Below are 20,311 nucleotides of genomic sequence, written 5' to 3'. Positions count from 1 at the left end.
GTAAACTAACCAAGGTTTTTCTGTGCAAAAAGCAAAGGGAAGTCTTGACACCAAACCATTACAATAAGTCAGAGTTATGTTGCTGACTTTATAATGCAGAATTGAGTGAGCTCTTAGAGTGAAAAGATATGTTGAATAGCTCCAATTCACTTTATTTTTTATTAGACTTTTTTCCTCCTGTCAAGCAATTTATTTTGTTTTCCTTTTGGTCCAGCTTCCTATATTGCATTTATATGAGGTTAATGAGGAGAGTTCAAAAGATACCTCTATATAGAAAATGGTATTTCTGAAAGAGTCTAAAAGTCATAAATGAAGTACGGAAGGCATAGATCTCATTTAAAGAGAAAACCAGATACTTCCTTTTCAGACTTGCCGTAACATATAACAAAAGGAAGAATGGAGTCCTTGTAGTTTCAAGTCTGTTAAAACTGTGGACGGGTGCAGTTGGATACTCCTGCTCTTTCAAGGACCACATGACAACACATTACTGAAGGCAGAATCTCCTAATCCAAAAAGAATTTGTGATATGCTCGACTTAAAGATCTGCTTGTGTTCCACATAACCTACAGGCAAGGTAAGCTCTTGGCTGTTGTTAGGCATGACATTGGGGTTTTTTTCTTGTAGGACTCACTGACATAGGAAATATGTATGGTCACTTGTTTCTTGCCTTCCCATCAATACGAGAATCTAATACAGCAGAATCCTTGCTGCTTTTTTTTTTTCTATAATGACATCAATTAAACAGAAACACACGAAAAGTCTCTGTTTTTCATTTTAAGTGAGACAGATGTAGCACTGAAATCGATGGGGGTTTTCAATACTGCAAGTACAAAAGCATAAAGTCCGCTAAAACCAAACATAAACAAAATCATATAAACATACAAATGGAACAGCAAGTTCTAGGTTTTCAAGGCATTCCTAAAATGGCAAACGTACAGTATCAAACCTTTCTTCAGAAGATCAACTTTAAGAACGGTATCTGTTGGAATTGCTGAAAACCAGTGTCAGGGAATATTGTGGGCTGAATCCTCTGCGGTATCTGTTACAGATACAGATGCTGTTAGTTGGGTAAAGCTGTGGTCAACTTCTATCCTAAAAAAAAAAATACAAAACAAACAAACAAAAAAAAAGCCAATGACAAATATGGGGGTCTTCTAGCTGCTATTGGAGTGAACAATCATACCTCCCTGAACATTAGCAGAGATTTTAATTTAAGGTCTTTATTTTTCCTTGTTTCTTTGTTTTTCCATCCTTTGGTGCCTCATCTCGTACTTTATTTCAAGGACAGTTATTTTCCTCATAGTAAATATGACTGAATGACTAAGTTGTTTACTCACCATCTTAAAGAAACAGCAAGTGACTACTAAACTACTGCAACTGAACTGCAAATCTCAAAGTCACTATAAAAAGAAGTAGCTTTTATATGAAGAAAGTGTTAAAATCAGATTTACTAATCTGTTGTTAAGATAAAATGCCTTCATGTAACATATTTTAGAGAATTGGACAATGCCTTTCTCCATTTTTGCTTGAGACTATAAAGTGCCAAAGTTTTTATCCTGCTTAAAGGCAAATACCCTCTGCTATGCCACCCACATGTACCCAATCTGTTGGAAAACTAGAACTATGTATTCCTTTAGGATTGAGAACATAATTCTTTGCCTGTCAGATTATTCTGACAAATTACATTATAATTACTTCCTCATTAATTACTGTGACAAATGTTGATCTAAAGAGAACAGGGAAGGATGTCTTTCATTTAAAATCATCAAAACATGAACAATTGAAATTTCCTCTGAACACTTTAACATTCATTAATATTTGGGCATGCCAACAAGTTCATTCCTCTTGCATAAAAGCAAAGAGAGATTTCTAGCACCTGTTGCTTTCAGATATGACAATTGTACTTCCTTTTGAATATCTTTAAAATAACATCTTTTCTGCTTCCAAGTAGATATTTTTCTCTCTGATAGTATGAGGCATTAGCCACAAAGCATGAAAAAAATAGATGCTCTTATTCTGAGAAGTTGTTTAAAGTGTGACAAAAGCACTTATAGTGGAATATATTACATTCCTATAGCATGAGGTCCTCAGGGGAGGTAAAGAAGAAATAACAATTCCGACTTCTGCAGTAAAACATGAGAGATGGAAATAAGCTGCAACCTGAAAAGAAACATACTTTCCTTTTAAAGCAAGAGAGATATTGGAAAGGAATTGCTTCTCTTCAGGATCCAGTTCCTTCTTTGAGTTCATTTTTGGCTGCTAGCAGTCTCACCCCAAGCATCAGACCTCATGTAGCAGAGTGAAAATCTGTGCTTTATCCGATCACCATATGAATGCTACAGTTTCTTGATGCATGTGTGAAGAAGCAGCAGAGGAAAGAATTGCACACATGATTCAAAGGCACTTTATGATCAGATTTGCAATTCTCATTGCAGCTTGGTTAAGACATTGGAATAGGGTTTTTTCTCTCCTTGAAGAGACTAGAGTAACAATCCTAACCTGTAGCAGAGCATGAAATCGGTGAAGTTTGGGTAACTGATCTGTTTGTATGCAATGGACAACTTTTACCAGAATGACCTTGCAAGCAGGAGAATAACCTGTATAAACTCTTACTCACAAAGCAATGGGGAAGCTGCATTAGGCTTCCTTTGCCCAAGGAGTTACTAAAGTGCAATCAGATTCAGCAGACTGCAATTCTGCAAGATCTCTTATGAAGCACCATTATTTACTGTAAGATGCTGAAAGATAGAAGACTTTGGGTAAAATTGAGCTCCACAACTATCTTGCTCTGGGATCTTGGACAAAATTGATTGTTTGAATCTGTACACCTTTCCCATAGTGGGTGAATTACAGGCAGGACCCTCATTTATTGGGAAGCTCCCAGGGTTTTTCCCACTGGGTGATACCTTAACATACAAGTGTTGTTTCTATGTGTGCATCTAGGAAGTGTGATCATGGCTTTTATTTTTATTTCTTTGGTACCCTTGAAAGACCTTTTGTAGCTCTGGAGAATGAGCTGACCTCTTTTGTTCCCCTAGCCTGAAAAAGGTCATATTTTGTTTAACTAACCTTTGAAAACACCAGGCTAAATTCTACTCCCACTGCACCATGCAGAATAGCTGCACAGTAACTCTGTCTTACAGCTTTATAACTGAGAGTAGTATTTTACCCAAACCTTTCCATCTTTTGACTTGTAACTAGTCTGTCTCAGAATGCCTGAGAGTGCCGACAGTCATACCTCTTATACGCTGTAGTGTTAACTGTATTCTAGATGTATAGGTATTTTAATAGGAGTATTAGTTCTTTGGCTCAGCTGCAGTGTAGCCGAGAGAACCCGGACTGCTGAAGTGGAGATACTTGAGTCTGAGCTGATCTTCAAGCATTGGACTCTTTTTTGGCTGATGCTTTTTCATCTGGTCAATGTATAATAGTAATTATATTTTGTTTGCACTTTAAAATTGTGACTTACACCTTTCTGGTTACATCTTGTGGCGGTTTGGGTTCCAATACTTCTTCCTTCTTCAGAAGCTTCATACTGTATTTTTTTTTTCCATTTTAATGTCTTTCCTTTTCACTAGAATAGTGCTCTGAACCTTATAAACTAATTTTCAGGACTTCTGTCATTCTTTTTCCATTAGATTGTGGCATAGCCTCAATACCATAGCAGACTAAATAAGCTTTGAACTAATATACTTACAAAAGATCGTAAAATATATGAAATTACTTTGTTTCTATGATTTTTCAAAGAGAAAGCTTTGAATACAAGCTTGGACAATGTATTCATTATAAATAAGAAGAGGCAGGCTATGGAAAACTTTTTGATATTGTTTTAATAAAAATCTCATTTTGGTTCCATTTTGACATGCTCATATTTTGCGCTTCTTTAATATGTTACTTTCTTCCTAGCAAAGAAAGAGGTAGGGTACCTAGGGTACCTCTAGCCTGTACTTCACTGAGACTCTGCTTCCTGAAACTTTTAGAGTTGTTCCTTTATTTTAAATTGAGGATACAAATACATATAAAAGGATGAAACTGAAAAAGGGCTGCTTCCAGCCACAGGCATTAGAAATTTGTTTTTGCATGACAGCTGCTTGGACAAAGCTAAGACTATATTGTGAAAAGGAAGCTGAAGAAATGAGATGGTAGGTTTATTTCTTGTAGAGGTTTCCAGGTCATATCAAAATCAGACCAATGTTTATTCTGACATCTGAAAAAACCCACCATTTTAGCACATGTGGCTTTTGTCTTCCATTATCTTATCAGCAAATGTAGAAAGGAAAAAAACCCAAAACCAGTTCCTATTGGTGCAGAGGCAATATCCAGAACACTAATCAGTCAATGAACACAGATGGTACAGGATAGAGGACAGGGAAGTTGCAGTAGAGTGCTCCTTCCAGCCATGCTCTAGCTGCTCTGTGGACCTTAGTTTCTAGGAATACCAATCCAGCATCTTTCTTAGAAAATACATTCTCTCAAATAATCAACAACTTAATTTTAAGTCAGTACTATGTCAAAATGGATATTAATCAGCCTTTGTGTGTGTCTTCATTCCAGAAAAAAATCCCGTAGCTTCAGGCACCTTTATGTAAGTCAGAAATGTGTCAAGTTTTCTCTTAAAACTACTTCCATTTCATATTCCCATTGGTAAATCCCACAATGAGTTTCAGAACTTCATTTCTCTCAGAAGGTTTTTTTTTTATTATTTCCAGGCTAAATTTCTACATGGCAAGAGTGTATCCACCTGTTTGTGTAGTGATGCTCTTCTTTAGATGGAATAGCTCTTCCGTCTTGTGGATATTTACCTCACTGGTATAAGCAACAGTCACGTCTCCTCTCTTTGAGTCTTCTCATGAGTGTCCATGTTCCTCTAACACTATACTACCAAAGCTGTTCTCTGGACCTGCTCTGATTTAGTCTTTTCTGAGATGGACATGGAAAACTGTCTGCTATCCCAGACAAGGTTTCTCCATGCACGGTGGTTTTAGAATTTCCATCTTCTTAGTGGAATGGCCTTGCCTGTTATGCTCTGTGATACCTGTTGCCTGACCATGCTACAGTGATGCTTCGCCAATGTGGATTAATGTGCCCAGGTGCCTCAGTCACAATGTCATGTTCAGCCATGGAGGTCCTCGCTTATATTGACTTTGTGATTGCACTTCTATTACTCCTCAGAGAATCCACTTCTTCCAGTATGGCACTCCAGTCTCCACAGATACTGACTTCATTTCCTTCCTTATAGCAGCCTTCCAGTACCTAAAGGAGGCCTACAAGAAATCCAGAGAGGGACTTTTTACAAGGGCATGTAGTGATAGGACAAGGGGTAATGGCTTTAGACTGGAAGAGGGTAGATTTAGATTAGATGTATGTAAGGTAGAAGTTCTTCACTGAGAGGGTGGTGAGGCACTGGAACAGGTTGCCCAGAGAATTTGGAAGTGTTCAAGGCCAGGTTGGATGGGGCTTTGAGCAACCTGGTCTAGTGGAAGGTGTCCCTGCCCATGGCAGGGGGGGTTGGAACTAGGTGATCTTTAAGGTTACTTCCAACCCAAACCATTCTCTGGTTCTATGATTCTGATTCCTACGAATAGTGAAGTCCTATTGGCTGTGCGAAGAAAATAAATTAAACTAATTCAACTGCTTCTGAGACTTATCCTTGAGTAATTCCATCATTAACTGTATTCCCTTCTGCTTCCTGAATCTGCAGGAGTAGTATCATCTCTCCATTAGGTAGTTCCTTCATTGCTCTAGAGTCCTTGAACTATCCCACATTCATACATTCATTACAGGAAAAAGGAAAGAAATTATAACCATTTTATTTGTTTAGGCTAGACGAATCATACCATTTTCAGACTGTGAAACAGGTAGCTCTTGTAATATGATGACATGTTTGACGACCTCTTCATTTTTCTCACAAGCAGCATTTAATGTCCATACTCGTTAATCTGGCTAAAAAAAAAGCAACATTTCTTCTGGTAGCAAATTCAAAAGACTGCTTTTTGGTCACTGTCAAGCAGAATGCTTCAACCTAAGCATGACCTCCAAGGATCAAAATGCATGAGAAATAGGATGTTTAGTATTACACAGAATCTCATGTTCTTTGCTGGATTGGGATTGCCTATGTGACTGCAAAGTGTGACTCTCGTATTGATTTGTGATACATCAATGTAAAAACGAAACTGGTCATGGCTGGCATGTTCCAGAGTCCACAGCAGCATTTTGAATCCTTGTTCTGACTCACATGAGCTCGGCGTTTCAGATCCATCTCCCACCATAAACCTCCACCGAGGCTGTTGCAGGGGTTTAGCTTTATCCCCTTTAAAGATACACCACCACAGCTTTCCCTCATACACGTCATCTGTAGCAGCTAACAATTTTAGCTGCTAGAGCTCTAAACAAAGGTCGCTAATGAAACCAGGGCCCAGACTGCCTGGAGTGTCTGGCCCACTGTTGCCCCATATCTGAAGAGTGCTGGGGACATGGCAAAGCCAGGCTCAGAGAAATACCAGACGACTGCAGGTAACAATAATCTCACTGGGCATTTCCTCCTTCGGCTTCTCCACATGATCTCTTGTAGGAGGTCAGTGGAGAAACACCACTGTAGCCTGCACTATAGTGAGAAGGCGTAAACAAGAAGCTTCCTCTGCATCCAGACACTGAAGGGAACCCATCAAGGAGCTAGCACGGTTTTTAAGAGGGTTGAAGGAGAGAATTAAGGCTTACACCCACATATTTAAGTGCAGACCTGATTCACTTAGGAAGAACCTTGCAAAGCAAATGAAAGTTCCCACTCTAAATAAAAACCGATAGCAGAATAAGGCCTGCCGGTTGGTCATTGCATTAAAGACAGTTATCACGGTAGACCTGCAGGTGAAGGTAGAAGAAACAGTCAGGCCCTGAAGGGAGAGGGCGGGCTGAAGGCTGCTGCTGGGGCTTTTTTGAAGCACTCACTCAAATGCGAGTGATCAGAGCCACCCTGAAGGACTCGCGTAGAAATTCGCTTCTAAAACGGGTGAAAAAAAAAAACTTCGTGAGAAGCACCAACAACGTGAAGCGGGAGCAGCGTCCCGTGTCCAAGGGGGTGAAGGAGGGGGCCGGTTTCTCCCCAGCAAGAAGCGGCCGCTCACGCTCCGGCAGGACCCGGGGTTGCGGCGCCGGAGCTCCGCGCCCCGCCGCCCGCCAGCACCCCCGCTCCCCCGCTGGCAGACACGGCGGGGTGCGGGAGGGCCCCTGGGCAAGAGGGGCTCGGCGGTCCTGGGGAAGGGGAGCCGGGGGACTGTCCTTCCTCTGTGCGGGGAGGGACTCCGCAGGTCTCTCAGCCAACCCCCCCATTTCCTCGGAAACCGCCCGATTTCTTGGGGGGGGGGGGGGCTGCCCTGCCAAGTCGAGGTGGGGTAATTCATGACCGGGGGTGGGGGCAAAGGAAATCTCCCATGGAAGGGAAGGGCACCGGGGAGCCGCATCTGCGGGGAAGGGGGAGAAGCAGGCTCTCCCCTCCTCAGCCCGCCGACCCGCGGGTGAGCCCGCTAGCCGCTGCCGGGGCCGAGAGGGCAACGTGGGTGCCCGGAGATGGGCAGAGCTGGAGGGGTGGCGGGGTCTCGGACTCGGCTCTGCCCTGTCATCCCCGGGCAGCGAGATGCTGGGCAGGCGGCACCGTGCGCTCCCATCCCCGGCGTGGCGGTCGCCGGTCCTCGCCTTTAATGAGAGTCTTTGAAATCCGAAAAAAGCGAGTTTTAATGTTACATCCTTATCTTCGGAGGAGCGCGGTTTTCTTGCCGCGGCGACGTCGCTTGTTAAACAATCAGCGGCTGAGCCCCTGAAAAGAGAGGCATTGCACCCTTCTTGCTGAATGCACTTCTTAGTGCATATAACGCCAGGGCCTTTTGATGTCTCACAATGCGTGTTACGCCCAAAGATTGTCTCTTTGGACAGATCTACAACGCTTGGCTTCATGTTTGGAAGTTAAATGGACAGCGAGGTTGTTGAAACTCCCACGCTTTAAGCTAGCGCAGACACTCGGTACATTCGCCCGTTACTTTCCATGAGTGAAAGAGGCAGGGGTGGAGGGAAGGGGCTGCTGGTTTAATCCGTGCTCTGAGGCAAAGGGGGGGCGGGGGGGGAAGCAACCCAGCCCAAACTTTTCCTCTCTTTTCTTTTCTCCACTTTATTCTTTGGCAGCCTTAAAATAAGAGCTATGTGCAAAGCGTGCGCCCTGCGTAGGTAGCTTGTGTCTCGAAGTCGCTGGCAATGTTGCTGCTCCATGAAATCAAAATTTATGATTATTCAAATGTTGGGGACTGTGAAAAGAGAGGAAGAAAGAGAGAAAATTAATATTGCAGCTGTTCTTCTGATTAATGAGAGATAATTGCTCATGAAAAGTCACCCCTGTGGCATTTTGTTGTCTCCTGGATCTTTGTTCTTTTCCACTATTATTGAGGACTTTCTTGAAGACTAAGCGGTTCTTTTCAATTTTTGGTATTCAGAAAGTGTTGCTTGGTTACAGATAATGGAGAAATCTCGGGCTATATTGGGTAAGATGTGCCACAGACAGCAATATCACAATGCCACTTTCAGAAAAGGATGGATACAAGTTAACGATGCGCTTTCAATAAAACATTAATAGACTTGTTCACGCTTTTATAATGACCTCCTTAATGGGAGCTGGGGGCAAGTCCTGTCTTTTGCTTGCGTTCGCTTCACAAAACCCGGCTTCGAGATCGCCGATCGCTTTGGAAACTAATAGGAAATCAATGTTAGATTAGCGAATAAATGCGATTATAACGCAGGAGCCCGCGGCCCCTCGCTTACCCACGCACGGCTTTATTTTGAGCGGGGCTTTCCCGCCCGGGAACTGACCCAGCCCGGGGCGCATCCTGCCCAGCGCCACCGCATGTCACCCCGGCGAGATGTTCGCGACCGCGGCTGCTCTGCAGAGGTTGCTTGGGATGGGTTTGGGGGTTTGGGGGGTTGTTGGATTTGGGGGTTTTTTTGCTGGTCGAAACGTGTCCCCGGGCTGCGGCGCTTTCCACGGAGGCAGCTCCTCCCGTGAACCCGGCGGAGATGCGCGCCTGAAAGCCGGCGCTTTCTCCGGGCGGGCAGGGCTTTTTCTTCTGCCGGGAGCTGCGGGGGTTGGGGGAGGGAAGGGAAGGGAAAGAGTTGCTTTTGTCATTTAAGCCGTGAATCTCTTCTACATAAAGGTGTTAGAGACATCTGGAAGAAAAGAGGGACCAGCACCCAGTCCTGCGCTCGGCGGACCAGGGGAGCGGCTCTGATGTTCTTTTTGAACTGCTCCACTTTCAAAAGGGGGCAATTTCGTTACATTCTCATTTGTTACACTGTCTTGAACTAAAGGCAGACAAAGCTATACTCTGTCACCCCGAGCAGAATGAAGGGAATCAAAGGATTTTCCCTTAAAAGGACTAATTTTCTCCTTGAATTATGAAAGTAATGGCTAGGTAACAGCCTGTGCTCTGTACCCAACTGCTTAATACCTTCTAAATCCTTCCACGTGGCTCTCCCAGTCGTAGCAATTAGAGCTCATTATAGGCTCATAAGAGCTCTCATTTCGGGGATTACTTAATGGACAATGAAATTTTATCGGACAGAATTATTGAAAAATAAAATTGTAACGAGGCCGATGTGATGTGGGCGCACGCCTTGCATCATTCCGCCTGGTTTGGGATATCTTTGCTTTCAAATGACTTCTTTTCTTGCTCTGGCTTTCAGGGGTGGGTTTTTCTTTGTGGGTTCCCCCCCCCCCTTCTCTTTTATCACTGCACTTGGTTTGTTATAACAATTACAAATTGCAATTTTGATCCGACTCTTGCTCTGTCTGCCTTCCCTTACGACAGCCCCCTCCCCAGATCGACTCTATCACTGCAGACAGTTTTTTCCGCTGAGATCGACGGTGGGTTTTTTATTATTCTTTTCCAGAATAGCCTCTTGTAGGGGGACAGAAAAAAAAAAAAAAAGAAAAAAAGAAAACGCAGAGATTAATTCAAATCTCTGCCAGATGAACTGTGTTTTAAACGGGAAGAGGCGGGCAAAATCCCATGCCTGTGCACTGTGACGGTGATTAAAATCTCACCGGCCCCGCCGGAGCCCAGGAGCCAGAGCCCCCGGGCGGGGCACCCGTCGCATCCCGGGGGCCGCAGTCCCCAGCGCCCCGGCGGCCGGAGGCCTCGGCGGCGGCGCGGGCAGCGGTCCCGGGCCCCGCCGCTGCCCGGGGCTCCGGGGCCTCGGCTGAGCCCTCGGCAGCAGTTTGGGGAAAAGTAGGTGAGGTCGGAGCCGACCCGCCTAAACCCCGCGAGTCCCTAATTGTTGTCACAAGACGCGGGATTAGCGCATTGCTGGAATAGCTGTCTGTTTACACTCCGGAGCCCCGCCGGCCGGTAAACACTTTCTAATTGAATTCTAATCACATTCAAATAGCTCCATAACCAGCCTCAGCTGCAATTCATAAAACTTTAATTGCCATCCATAAATCCTCAGATCGCCGAGTGCGGGGTGTCCCTAAAAACATTGTTGCACCGTGCCTGTTCAGGGCCGTCGGGGAGGTGGCGGGGGGGGGGGAAGGCGAGCAGGGCTGGGGGAAAGGCGAGCAGGGCTGGGGTCGAGCTGGCCCCTGCTCGGGGCCGGGGGGCGCACGGCGGCACTGCCCGCGGCAGGTTGGGGACGGGGACGGGACAGCAAGGCGAGACCTGGCCCCTCTCTTGACACGGCTACTGTTGTACCGCTGAGCCTCGCTGGTCCCAGGGCCGAGGAAAAATGCCGCCTCCATCAGCAGGCGGGCAGCAATTTGATTTTGCTGGGTTTTAACAGCAGGAGAGTGGGTGGGTGTGCGGGAGGGCTGAGAGGATGTCGGCGTCCCGGTCCGGCCCTTGTGCACGATAACCGCCTCTGAACACGTTACGGCTATTGATTCACCCCCTGGCTTCTGCTCAGCCTCTGGTAATCAGGCGTAGTCTGCGTTTTCTGCTTTAGAGCACAATTGTCGCTTTCCTTTCCCCAGTCAAGTGGGATGGGATCCGTGGTCGGTTTTAAACGCCGCTTCGCATCTGCCAAACAAGAACGCGATCGCCCTTCTACTAACGATAAGTCTCTTCTTAAACTCCCATAAAACAGGTCACTGGAAAATCGTGTAATATGCTGCGAATACCTTGGCTTTTTAGTGCAATCTGAAATGCTCCGGAGCCACCGACCGTATTTAGCTGTTTATCCAATTTTACTTTGAATGATTGCTTCAGCAAACTTGGTGGAGATCAAAGAATCCCCCCCTGACATGTTCGCCTTTCATTAGCGCTGCGCGCTGCAGTCCTGAAGCGGTCGGGGAAGTTCACTTGGAAGTTTTCCGTTTTGATACCGTTTGCCTGAGAAGTGTCCAGATATTTGAAGGCTTTGTCCGTTGGAGTAATTGCCAATTTGGCAAGATTCACTCGGGGTGAAAAGGGCGAGGAAAAAAACCCCACAAAAAACCCAACAACCCACCCGACATGCATATATATGCACAGACACACGCACACGCGCGATCCCTAACTTTATATCTGTGTCTGTATCCGTGACCCCGGCTCCTCTGGTGCGGAAAGGGCCTCCTGAAGGAGTCCTGCCTGCAGCGAGTGGACCGGACTGGACCGGACCGGGGAAAGGTGTTGGTCCCGCGCCTCCGTGGGAGTCACGGCCCCCTGGATGATACTTTACCCGGGGGGGCTGGAGGGGGTCGGCGTTGACCCGCTCGTTCCAGCGCATCACCTGCTCCCCTCTCTCCGTCCCTCCCTGCGGGGGAAAGGAGCGTGCTCCTCGGGGAAAACCCCTGAGCAGAAACTCCCTCCGCGGGATTTTAACCGCCCCCCCGGGGGGCTGTGTTGACAGGGGGGTGTGCCTGCGAGCGCGACGCGCGACGGGGCCGCGGGGCAGCCGCCCCCTCCCCGGCTTCCCCGCTCCTATAATTTATCTGGGGCGGAGGCGGACTGAAGTCATCGGGAGCGAGCACGCACACTTTGGGCCCCCCCGCCCCCCGGCAGCCTCTCCTGCCGGCCTGGGAAGCCGGGGAGATTTAGATCTGCGAGGCTTTCAGCCATCACGTGTTTAAATAGTTGATATAAAACCCCGGCGCAGGGGATCCAGGCGGGGGGACTTTAAGACCAGCCCTCTCCAGGGACCCTTTTGTTCAGCTCTCACACATAAGCACCTTCTCGCCTCGCCAGGACTTCAGTGGCAACTTGGCCGAGCAGGAAAACCCCGACTTCGGGAGAGCCGCCCCCGGCTTCGGCAGCCCTCCGAAATGTCCCGCTCATTCTATGTCGACTCCTTAATCATCAAAGACTCCTCGAGGCCGGCTCCGTCCCTGCCTGAGCATCACCACGGCCAGGACTTCTTCATCCCTCTCAGCATGCCTTCCCCCCTCGTCATGTCGGTGTCGGGCCCGGGCTGCCCGTCCCGCAAGAGCGGCGCTTTCTGCGTCTGCCCGCTCTGTGTCACCTCGCACCTGCACTCCTCCCGCGGCGGCGGCGGCGGCGGCGGCGGCGGCGGCGGCGGCGGTGGCGGGGCCATCCCCCTGCTCAAGAGCCAGTTCCCCGCCGCCGCCGCCGCCGCCGCCGCCGGCGAGGCCCAGTGCTGCCCGCGGGCCGGCCACGCTCACCACCCGCCGCAGCACCCGCCGCCCGCCGCCTCGGTGCCCGCCGCAGCCGCCGCCGCCGCCGCCGCCGCCGCCCTGGGGCACCCGGCGCATCACCCACCTGCCTGCGCCGCCACCACCTACAGCGTCAGCGACCCCCGGAGGTTTCACTGCCTCGGCATGGGTAGGAGACCTGCGGCCGCCGGGGAGGGGAGGGCGGCGGGAGAAGGGGTCCCCCCCGTTCCTCCCCCCCCGAGGGAGAGCGGCTGCCCCGGGGCGGAAAGCTGCGGCAGAATGTCTTTTCTCTCTCTCTCGCCCCCCCCCCTTCCCCCGTCCCGCTGAAGTTCGTGCTTCTCTCCCGTCCAGGAGGCTCCGATTCCAGCCAAATTCAAAACGGGAAAAGGATGAGGACAGCTTTCACCAGCACCCAGCTCTTGGAGCTGGAGAGGGAATTCTCCTCCAACATGTACCTGTCCCGGCTGCGGAGGATCGAGATAGCCACCTACCTGAACCTGTCCGAGAAGCAAGTGAAAATCTGGTTCCAAAACAGGAGGGTGAAGCACAAGAAAGAAGGCAAGGGCACCCAGCGAAACTCGCACGGCGGCTGCAAGTGCAGCACCAGCCAGGGGCATTATCCCCGGTCGGAGGACGAAGAGTCTCTATCCCCCTCATCGGCTACCGAGGATAAAGAAATCTCCCCGTTATGAGCCCGGCCCGGAGCTCCGCTCCCGCCGCCGGGTCCCAGCCCGGAGCGGGCGGCGGCGCGGCGGCTCACCTGGCACCGCTGCCCCGGGGACAGCAGCCCGCCGACCTGGAGCGGGCTGGCTCTCGCCGGCCGGCAGGTTCATTTCCATCCCTTGGCAGTCAGAGAGAGAGAGAGAGAAGTATATTTTTGGAACGTAAATGGTTTAGTCGTGAGAGTTAAGCTAAAACGTTATTTATGTAACCCCAGGAGCGGGCACCTGCTCTTCCTAACGTGTGACACCGGACTGGACTCGCACGGCCCAGGGTGCCTTCCTCCCAGGCAATTTAAAGGAGAAAAACCCCAAACTTATCTGGAACCGAAAGGCGAGACAGTTAAAAAACTGAAAAGCAAACAAAAACCTGTAGGGCTGAGAACCTCCTAGACGGACTTCTTAACAAAAATAAGAAAAGAAATAAAGATCGGTCGTTTGCGTTCGGGACGGCGGTGTGTCTGTGAATAGTTTTATATAAAATTTATATTTATATTTATTTAAATAAATGGGATCAGACGAGAATTTAATTTTTCTTTTCTTCTCCTCCCCGCCCCCCCAGGTGCCAGCCTAGTCCGAGGAGCGAAGGTGGGCTGGCTGGGGCAGGGTGCGTTTCTTCGCAGTGCTTTGTACGGTGAAAGCATTGGTGTATATGTGTCAGACCTCCGTAAAGACTAGAAATAAATGCCATCGGCTACTAACCCGAATACGTTTTCTGTTCCCCCGTGACTCGGGCCGGCTGGGGGGGGGGGGGCGGAGGAAGGTGGGGGGACCCCGCTCCGGCCGAGCGGAATGCAAATGAATGCCGCTTTTCTGAGCCGAGCAGCTTTGTGTTCCTTTCCAGCCGGAGCCAGCGCACGCCCTCCCCGCGGCTGACAGCTTTCTCCCGTCTGCTCGCCCGGCGGCACCGCACCGGGGACACCCGGCTGCCGCTGGCCTGGGGCCGCCGTTCCCGGCAGCGGGGCCGGGGCGAGGGGCTGCTCCCGGGGGCGACGCCGCCCGGCCCGGCTGCCCCGGCCGGCACCACCCGGCTCTTCCCCCACCCAGGGGGGCTACCTGAGCACATCGGCCCCTCGCCAGGCTGAAACTCGGCTTATGTTATCCCGGGACGATGTTAATCAGAAACAGAGAATTTTTAATTCCCCCACCCCCCAGGCGCCCGGGACAGTATCCAGTCTTTTAGGCGTTGGTTTCATTCAGGTGCCTTGGCCGGGCTCGGGGAGCAGATCCGAGAGCAAACCTGCTCGTGGGGTCAGGCTGAGATGTGGTTGAAGTGGTCTGCAGTCTGTGCTGCGCAGAGCCCGGCCGCGGGCCCCATCCTGCCCCTGCCTTGGGCGGTCCATCCTCAGCTCCTTGCAGGGGACTGGTGCAGAGCGGGATGGAGCTGGAGCTGGTCAGTCCCAAATGAGCCTCTTCATAACTTTTTTTCCTAGCTCCTGCAGTCCTGGCAGACGGCATATGAGCGGATCGGAAGTGCCTTTTGCAGCCTATGTTATTCCCCACTCACGGCTTTTCCTTGGGTGGGTTTCCCACTAACCCAACCTACACTTTTGACTTCAGCCTCCGAAACTATTGCAAGAACTTTTCGGTAAATAATTCCCTGAACAATCCTCACGTTTCTCGTGTTTGATCCCTAACCTTGGAGCTTCGACTCAGAGGTATGTCTCCAATTTCACTTGCCCGCTCTGCTTCTGATCAGAAAACAAGTAATAAGCCTGCCTGGGGTTTCTGTTGCAGCGTGAATAACCCAAGCACCCTGGATGCTGGAGAGAGATGCAGCCCCAGCACAGTGACACTCTCACTGCTTGCTTGCCTTGGAGGACAGGTCAGGTGCGTGGGCAGGTCTGGGCTAGGATGGAGAGGGCCTGGTGTGGGCACAGCCCCACAGCCTGCACCAGCTCCAGGGCTGGGGGCAGAGGCAGTGGCCAGCGCACCTGCAGTGGAACAGGAGGGGAAAGGAAAAGCAGGACCCAAGTTTCTAGCCTGGACTTGGAAAACCAATACAAAATCTCACTCTTCCATATCACAACCATTTCACTGCCTCAGCTGAGGGCCTGTATGGAGGCCAGCAGCCTACATCCCAGTTGAGCGAGTGGGGATGTTGTTTACCCAAGTGGCCGTCCCCTCACTTGCCAGGCTGGGGAGACCAGAGGGCCAAAGCCTTGTGGGCCTTGTGGCTTCCTTCCAGAGGGCCCGCCTGAGGCGGCTGCCTCCCCTTACCCTAAAATCTGCTGAAGTGGGCTCAGGAAACCGTTGTTCCTCTGCTTCAGTTCACCTGTGTCTAGCTTGCTGCTATAATCCCACCGGGTCTTTTCCAACCTAGAAGCTCTTGGAGGAGGCGTTAACACCACAGAAAGTCCTGCCCACCCTCTCGGCAGTGTCATCCCCCTCCTGTAACGGGGGAGAGCCAACAGGCCTGCCGCAGCCTGGGAAGGCAAAGCTTTGCTGGGGGAAAAAAAGCATCACGCTCTTTGAAATTTAAGACTGCGTGATACTGCAAAACTCAAAGCTATTTTAAAACTGCAAAGATATTTCTTGGTAGAGTGTTTCTCTTCGCAGTGTAACTCTGGAAATATGCATCTCAGTGAATAAATGGGTATTTCCCTCTGCTTCTGGAAGATACACAAGAAGGGATCTCTTCATTGCAGTATTTAACAATTTCTTAAAAATAAAAGGAAAGTGAAATTAGTTGCTATCTCTTGTAGTAATCAATGTTTGCACGTGTCTTTCAAGGCTTGAAAGGAAATAGTGCCATATTATTATCGCATACAAGCTATACCGTTCAAATTGTTGCTGTCATCACCAGATTTCTTTTTATTTCAAAGTAAATGTTTTACATTAAAAATTTCGGAAAAGAGGAATGATGCAACAGTTTGCCCCAACACATCTCAGAAGGCTGGTACAACCAGCTCAACCTGAATCTAGCACTGGGGAGTCCAAGCCAGTGTGACAGAAGCACTGCTGGAAGTTGTACATACCCTAACTTGCAGTAAATGTACTGCAGGGTTTTGGACTCCAGCATTCAACATTTAGAAATTTAGGCAAATTGTCATTATAATATGTTGGGGTTTTTTCCTTTTTTTTTTTTTTTTTTTCTTCTTCTTCCTATTATTTTTTTTCTCCCACAAATTGCGAAGTGCAGTTTTTTCCCCCCGCTCACTCAGTGCCCAAGACAGGCAGTGTTCAGCTCCCTATTTAATATTCCTCTTACCATTAGTTTCCTAGGGAAATAAGTATTATGCAGTCGCTCTGCTTATCCGTGGCTCATTCCCTCATAACTCTTAAACCCTGGAGTCAATACCAACCAGCGGGCTGACATGATAGCTCTGCGAGGGTCTTCAAGATGTTGAGTTCTGCAGAGCTCAGCAACAGGCTGGGGTGGGGTGGAAAGTCCTCAGCTGCCACCATCCAGCCTGGCAGGAATCGGGGCAGCCCATAACTGGGGGGCAGCGGGATGTCTTTTGCCCAACAGCCTGCTGGAAGAGGATGTCTACAAGAGGAACAACAGGGTATCACGGAGGCAGACCTTGAGGCAGAGGGTATGGTCAGCAACAGGGCTGGGAGCAGAAGCTGTAGAGGAGGTTGAAGGGCCTGGGGAACATGGGACAGCACCCAGGTAACAGTTTTTTCCTTTTACCGTTCAGGGTGATCCCAAGCCTTATTTGTTGCAAGTGCAGTGAATGAGAAACAAATGCTACCCTCTTATTTTCCTTCGGTACTTGTCACGACGATGTTTGGGAGCACTGGAAACATGACCGCATTTATCTTTATCGCTCCCGTGGGAGCAATAAATTCGCTTCTCTTTAGAGGTCGAGAACGAAGCCTCGGAGAGGTTCAGACCGCCGCTGCGGCACTGCCCTCACATCGTGAGCCTCCGGGCAACTTCCCAGCCTTATTCCCGTTTTTAGCACCGGATATGACCCAGGCACGGTCCCGACATACTCCAGCTGTAGTTACCGCACTCACTGCGCCTTATCCACCAGATGTGCCCCACTCCGGGCAGTCAGGAAAAGAGGACCATGTGGCGGCTAGCTGCGACCGCCGCTGCTGGAGCCGCTCGTCTTGGCGTAACTCGACGGCAGAGGAGCTGCCTGTTGCCCGGCGTGGCCGTTTCAGGCAGCCGTGTGTGTCCCGGGTGGCTTTCAGGTATGGGACGGCCCCAAAGGCGAGACCCCGGCCGCCCCTCCGGGCCGCCGAGACCCGCCGGGCGGCCCCCGCGGCCGCCCCCGCCCCGGCCCCGCGGGCGGGGAGCCGCAAGGGGAAGGTCGCGCAATTAATTAAAAGCCCGTGCATTTGCACGAGGGATGCGGGTTACGTTTGTGCGAGTGACCCCGCTACCGACCTTCTGTAACCTTTCGGGGCTTGAATGAGCAAACATCGCATTCCTCCAGCGAAGCTCCCCCCCCCCCCCGATATTAATTTGCTTCCTTTAATTCGATTTAACTCTTTCCAATTAAAGAACTCGGAGGAGGAAAACATCCGTCTTGAAAAGCCTCCCTGACCTCGGTCTGCACGGCCGAGATCGGATCCACGGCACCGGCCTCTCCGGTTGCGAATCCCCTCTTTGAACCTGCTACCGGCCTTCGGTCCGACCTGTTTGCCCAAGGGCAGCGCCGGCCGCCGGCTGCCGGCACTCGGCAGTGCTGGAGGCACCGCTCTCTCCCGGCCGCTGTCTCCAGTCCTGCCCTGGAGTCCCCCTCGGGCGCTGCCGAAACCTTTCCCCGCTGTCGGAGCTCTTGCCGCAGCGCCCGTCACCGGCGTCTCGCACCTCCGCCCGGGACTCGGGGGAGCGCAGCCCTCGATGGTAGCTCCCTGCTCCCACCCGCCGCGGCTCGTCCTGAGCCCCTGCCGCGGGGACGATCTATCTGATCCCCCTGCATTCATCTCTAGCTGGTGCCAGTCTCCGACTCCCGCCCCTCCCGCTGACCCGACCCCTCTGGGACATGGCCCTGGCCGGGAGCGGCTCCCCGGTGATGGGCGCTGGGGCGGGCACGGACGGCCGAGGCGGCGGCAGCGCTGCCCGGGGCTGGGCTGCTCCGCGGGCAGCGCCCGGTTCCCTTCCCCTCTTGCGCGGTTCAGCCCGACGGTTCAGCCGCGGGACGAGGCCACGGCCGGAAGGATCAGGCCCGCTCGGGAGTTTCTGTCATGCCCGCACGGATAAGACGGCCGGGAAGGGACGGGTCCGGTTGCCGCCGCCCCGGGAACCCGGCGGGCATCCTGCCACCAGCCCGGAGGACGCGGGCAGGGCGGGGAGCGCTCCCCCCCGGATCCGGGGCCTGAAGATGACAGCACGCAGTCCTTCGGGAAAGAAACCCGGCCAAAAAAAAGCCAGGAGGTTTTTTTTTTTTTTTTTTTTTTAAGTCTTCGCGGCTGCTCGGAAAGGATCCGGGGTGCCTGTGAAGGTTCTCAGTACGAGCGCGGGAACCGCACCCCGCAGCCTCCGCGCACCTCCGCCGGCTGAACGGGGTTTCGGTCCGGGGGACAAACCCCAGGGCGGCTTTGCAGCCCGGCCCCGGGGGTGCCCGAGGGACCCCAGCCCTGGGGAGCCGCCCCCGCCCCGCCGGGCGGAAAGCCGTCCGCCGGGCAGCTGCCGGGGGGTCCCGCATGACAGCGGAATAACAAACAGCCCGAACCCGACGTGCCACTCGGGAAACCTCGGGGCGTGTGTCCGCGCCGCAGCGCGCTCGGCCCTCGCCGTGAAAGCGCCGATTTCACGCAGGATCTGCTCCGCGCCCCTCTCCGCCCCCCTGCGCGCCTTCCAGCCGGCCCCGCTGCGGGCGATGCGCCGGCCCCGCCGCGCCTCCCCCCTGCCCCGACCCCATCCGGCGTGGCCGGCGGGGGCGGGGGGGGATTTAAGCTGCTGGAAGCGAACCCAAAGAGATCGGAAGCGTGTGCTGTGTGCTCTGGAAAAATAACTAGTTTCAGATTAATGAAGGAGTGACAATTTCAAGGCTAACGTTGGCACTGCCCGAGCCAGAGCGTGGGGAGCTCGCCAGGCTTTGCTTTATATTGTCTACTTTTCTGAAGAGCAGACAAAGATGGATAGAGAGACATTGAAAAGCAGGAGGCGTATTTCAAACAGTTCAATAAAGAGGGTTGTCACTTAAAGACAAGAACCATAGTGCTTTGATGACTTTGTATTAGCCTCACCGTTTCAAATAAGTGACTCGACTCTCTTTGCGGAATTCACCGAGTTTTAGGCGATGACACTTCAGTGAAGCCGCTTTGGACAGGAACAAGAGCTGGGAGCTGCGGGGCGAAACTCCTCTTCCGACGGGTTTGGCGAAGAAGATTGCCGACCCGGGGCTGGCTTTCCTTTCTGTCCTCAGACTAAGGAACCTCAGTTTGATCAAGGTTTACAATTGACTTGGAACCGCTGTGCAAAAGCGAGAAAACGCTCCGGCTCCGGCTGAATGTAAAGAAAGCGGCGGGGAGATCCCGAAACGCCGGGGAGAAACGCTGCCTCCCGGCAGACCCCGGCGGTACGGGGGCGGTCCCTTCTAAATCCCTTTCTACACCCTGGGAGAAAGCAGCAACACGGAGGGGGGGCGTGGGTGTGAAAAGAAGGTTGTGCGTAATCCCCCAGGCAGCTCACGCGTGTTCTCACCCGCGCGGGGCGGGTTTCCACACGCGGCGGCGGTCCCGCCCGTAGGCACGGCCTCCGCCGGGTCTCGTCCCCCCAGGTCCCAGGTCCTTCCCGTCCCCCGGGCGCCTTGCCGCGGGTGGGAGGACACCTTTCCCCTGCCCGGGGAGGTGGGGGGGCAGGCGGTGTGCCGCAGCCCCGGGGTGGGGTGTGTGCGGCGGGGGGAGGGCGCAGCCCTGCCGGGGGAGATTATTCTGCCAAACCCGAGGATTTTATCTATATTTTTATATATATATATTTATATATATATTTTAAGATGGGGACCCCCGACCGCTGCAGCCCCCCAGGCTTTGAAGGCACAGCGAAAGGGCTTCGCTGTGGGGTTGA

The 20,311-nt window shown here is 51.4% G+C and overlaps 2 protein-coding genes across 2 annotated transcripts in view; one reads left to right on the top strand and one right to left on the bottom strand.

The window, feature by feature from the left end:
- Positions 1–12,099: 12,099 nt before the first annotated feature.
- Positions 12,100–14,131, top strand: GSX2 (GS homeobox 2). The gene is made up of 2 exons (XM_069785144.1): positions 12,100–12,791; positions 12,974–14,131. The coding sequence occupies exons 1-2, from the start codon at positions 12,275–12,277 to the stop codon at positions 13,312–13,314; spliced, it is 858 nt and encodes a 285-aa protein (XP_069641245.1). The 5' UTR covers positions 12,100–12,274; the 3' UTR covers positions 13,315–14,131.
- A 4,616-nt stretch (positions 14,132–18,747) lies between these two features.
- LOC138686525 (collagen alpha-1(I) chain-like) overlaps positions 18,748–20,311 on the bottom strand; it is a 31,888-nt gene continuing 30,324 nt past the window's right edge. The window contains exons 10-14 of the mRNA XM_069790212.1: positions 19,949–20,082; positions 19,492–19,564; positions 19,299–19,362; positions 18,975–19,201; positions 18,748–18,928 (exon numbers count right to left, since the gene is read on the bottom strand). Of these exons, the coding sequence (XP_069646313.1) occupies positions 18,748–18,928; positions 18,975–19,201; positions 19,299–19,362; positions 19,492–19,564; positions 19,949–20,082 (679 nt within the window). The remainder of the gene's footprint in view (positions 18,929–18,974; positions 19,202–19,298; positions 19,363–19,491; positions 19,565–19,948; positions 20,083–20,311) is intronic.

This window comes from Haliaeetus albicilla, chromosome 1, assembly GCF_947461875.1.
Source record: "Haliaeetus albicilla chromosome 1, bHalAlb1.1, whole genome shotgun sequence".
NCBI lineage: Eukaryota > Metazoa > Chordata > Aves > Accipitriformes > Accipitridae > Haliaeetus > Haliaeetus albicilla.
This window is presented reverse-complemented; position numbering and strand designations above follow the sequence as displayed.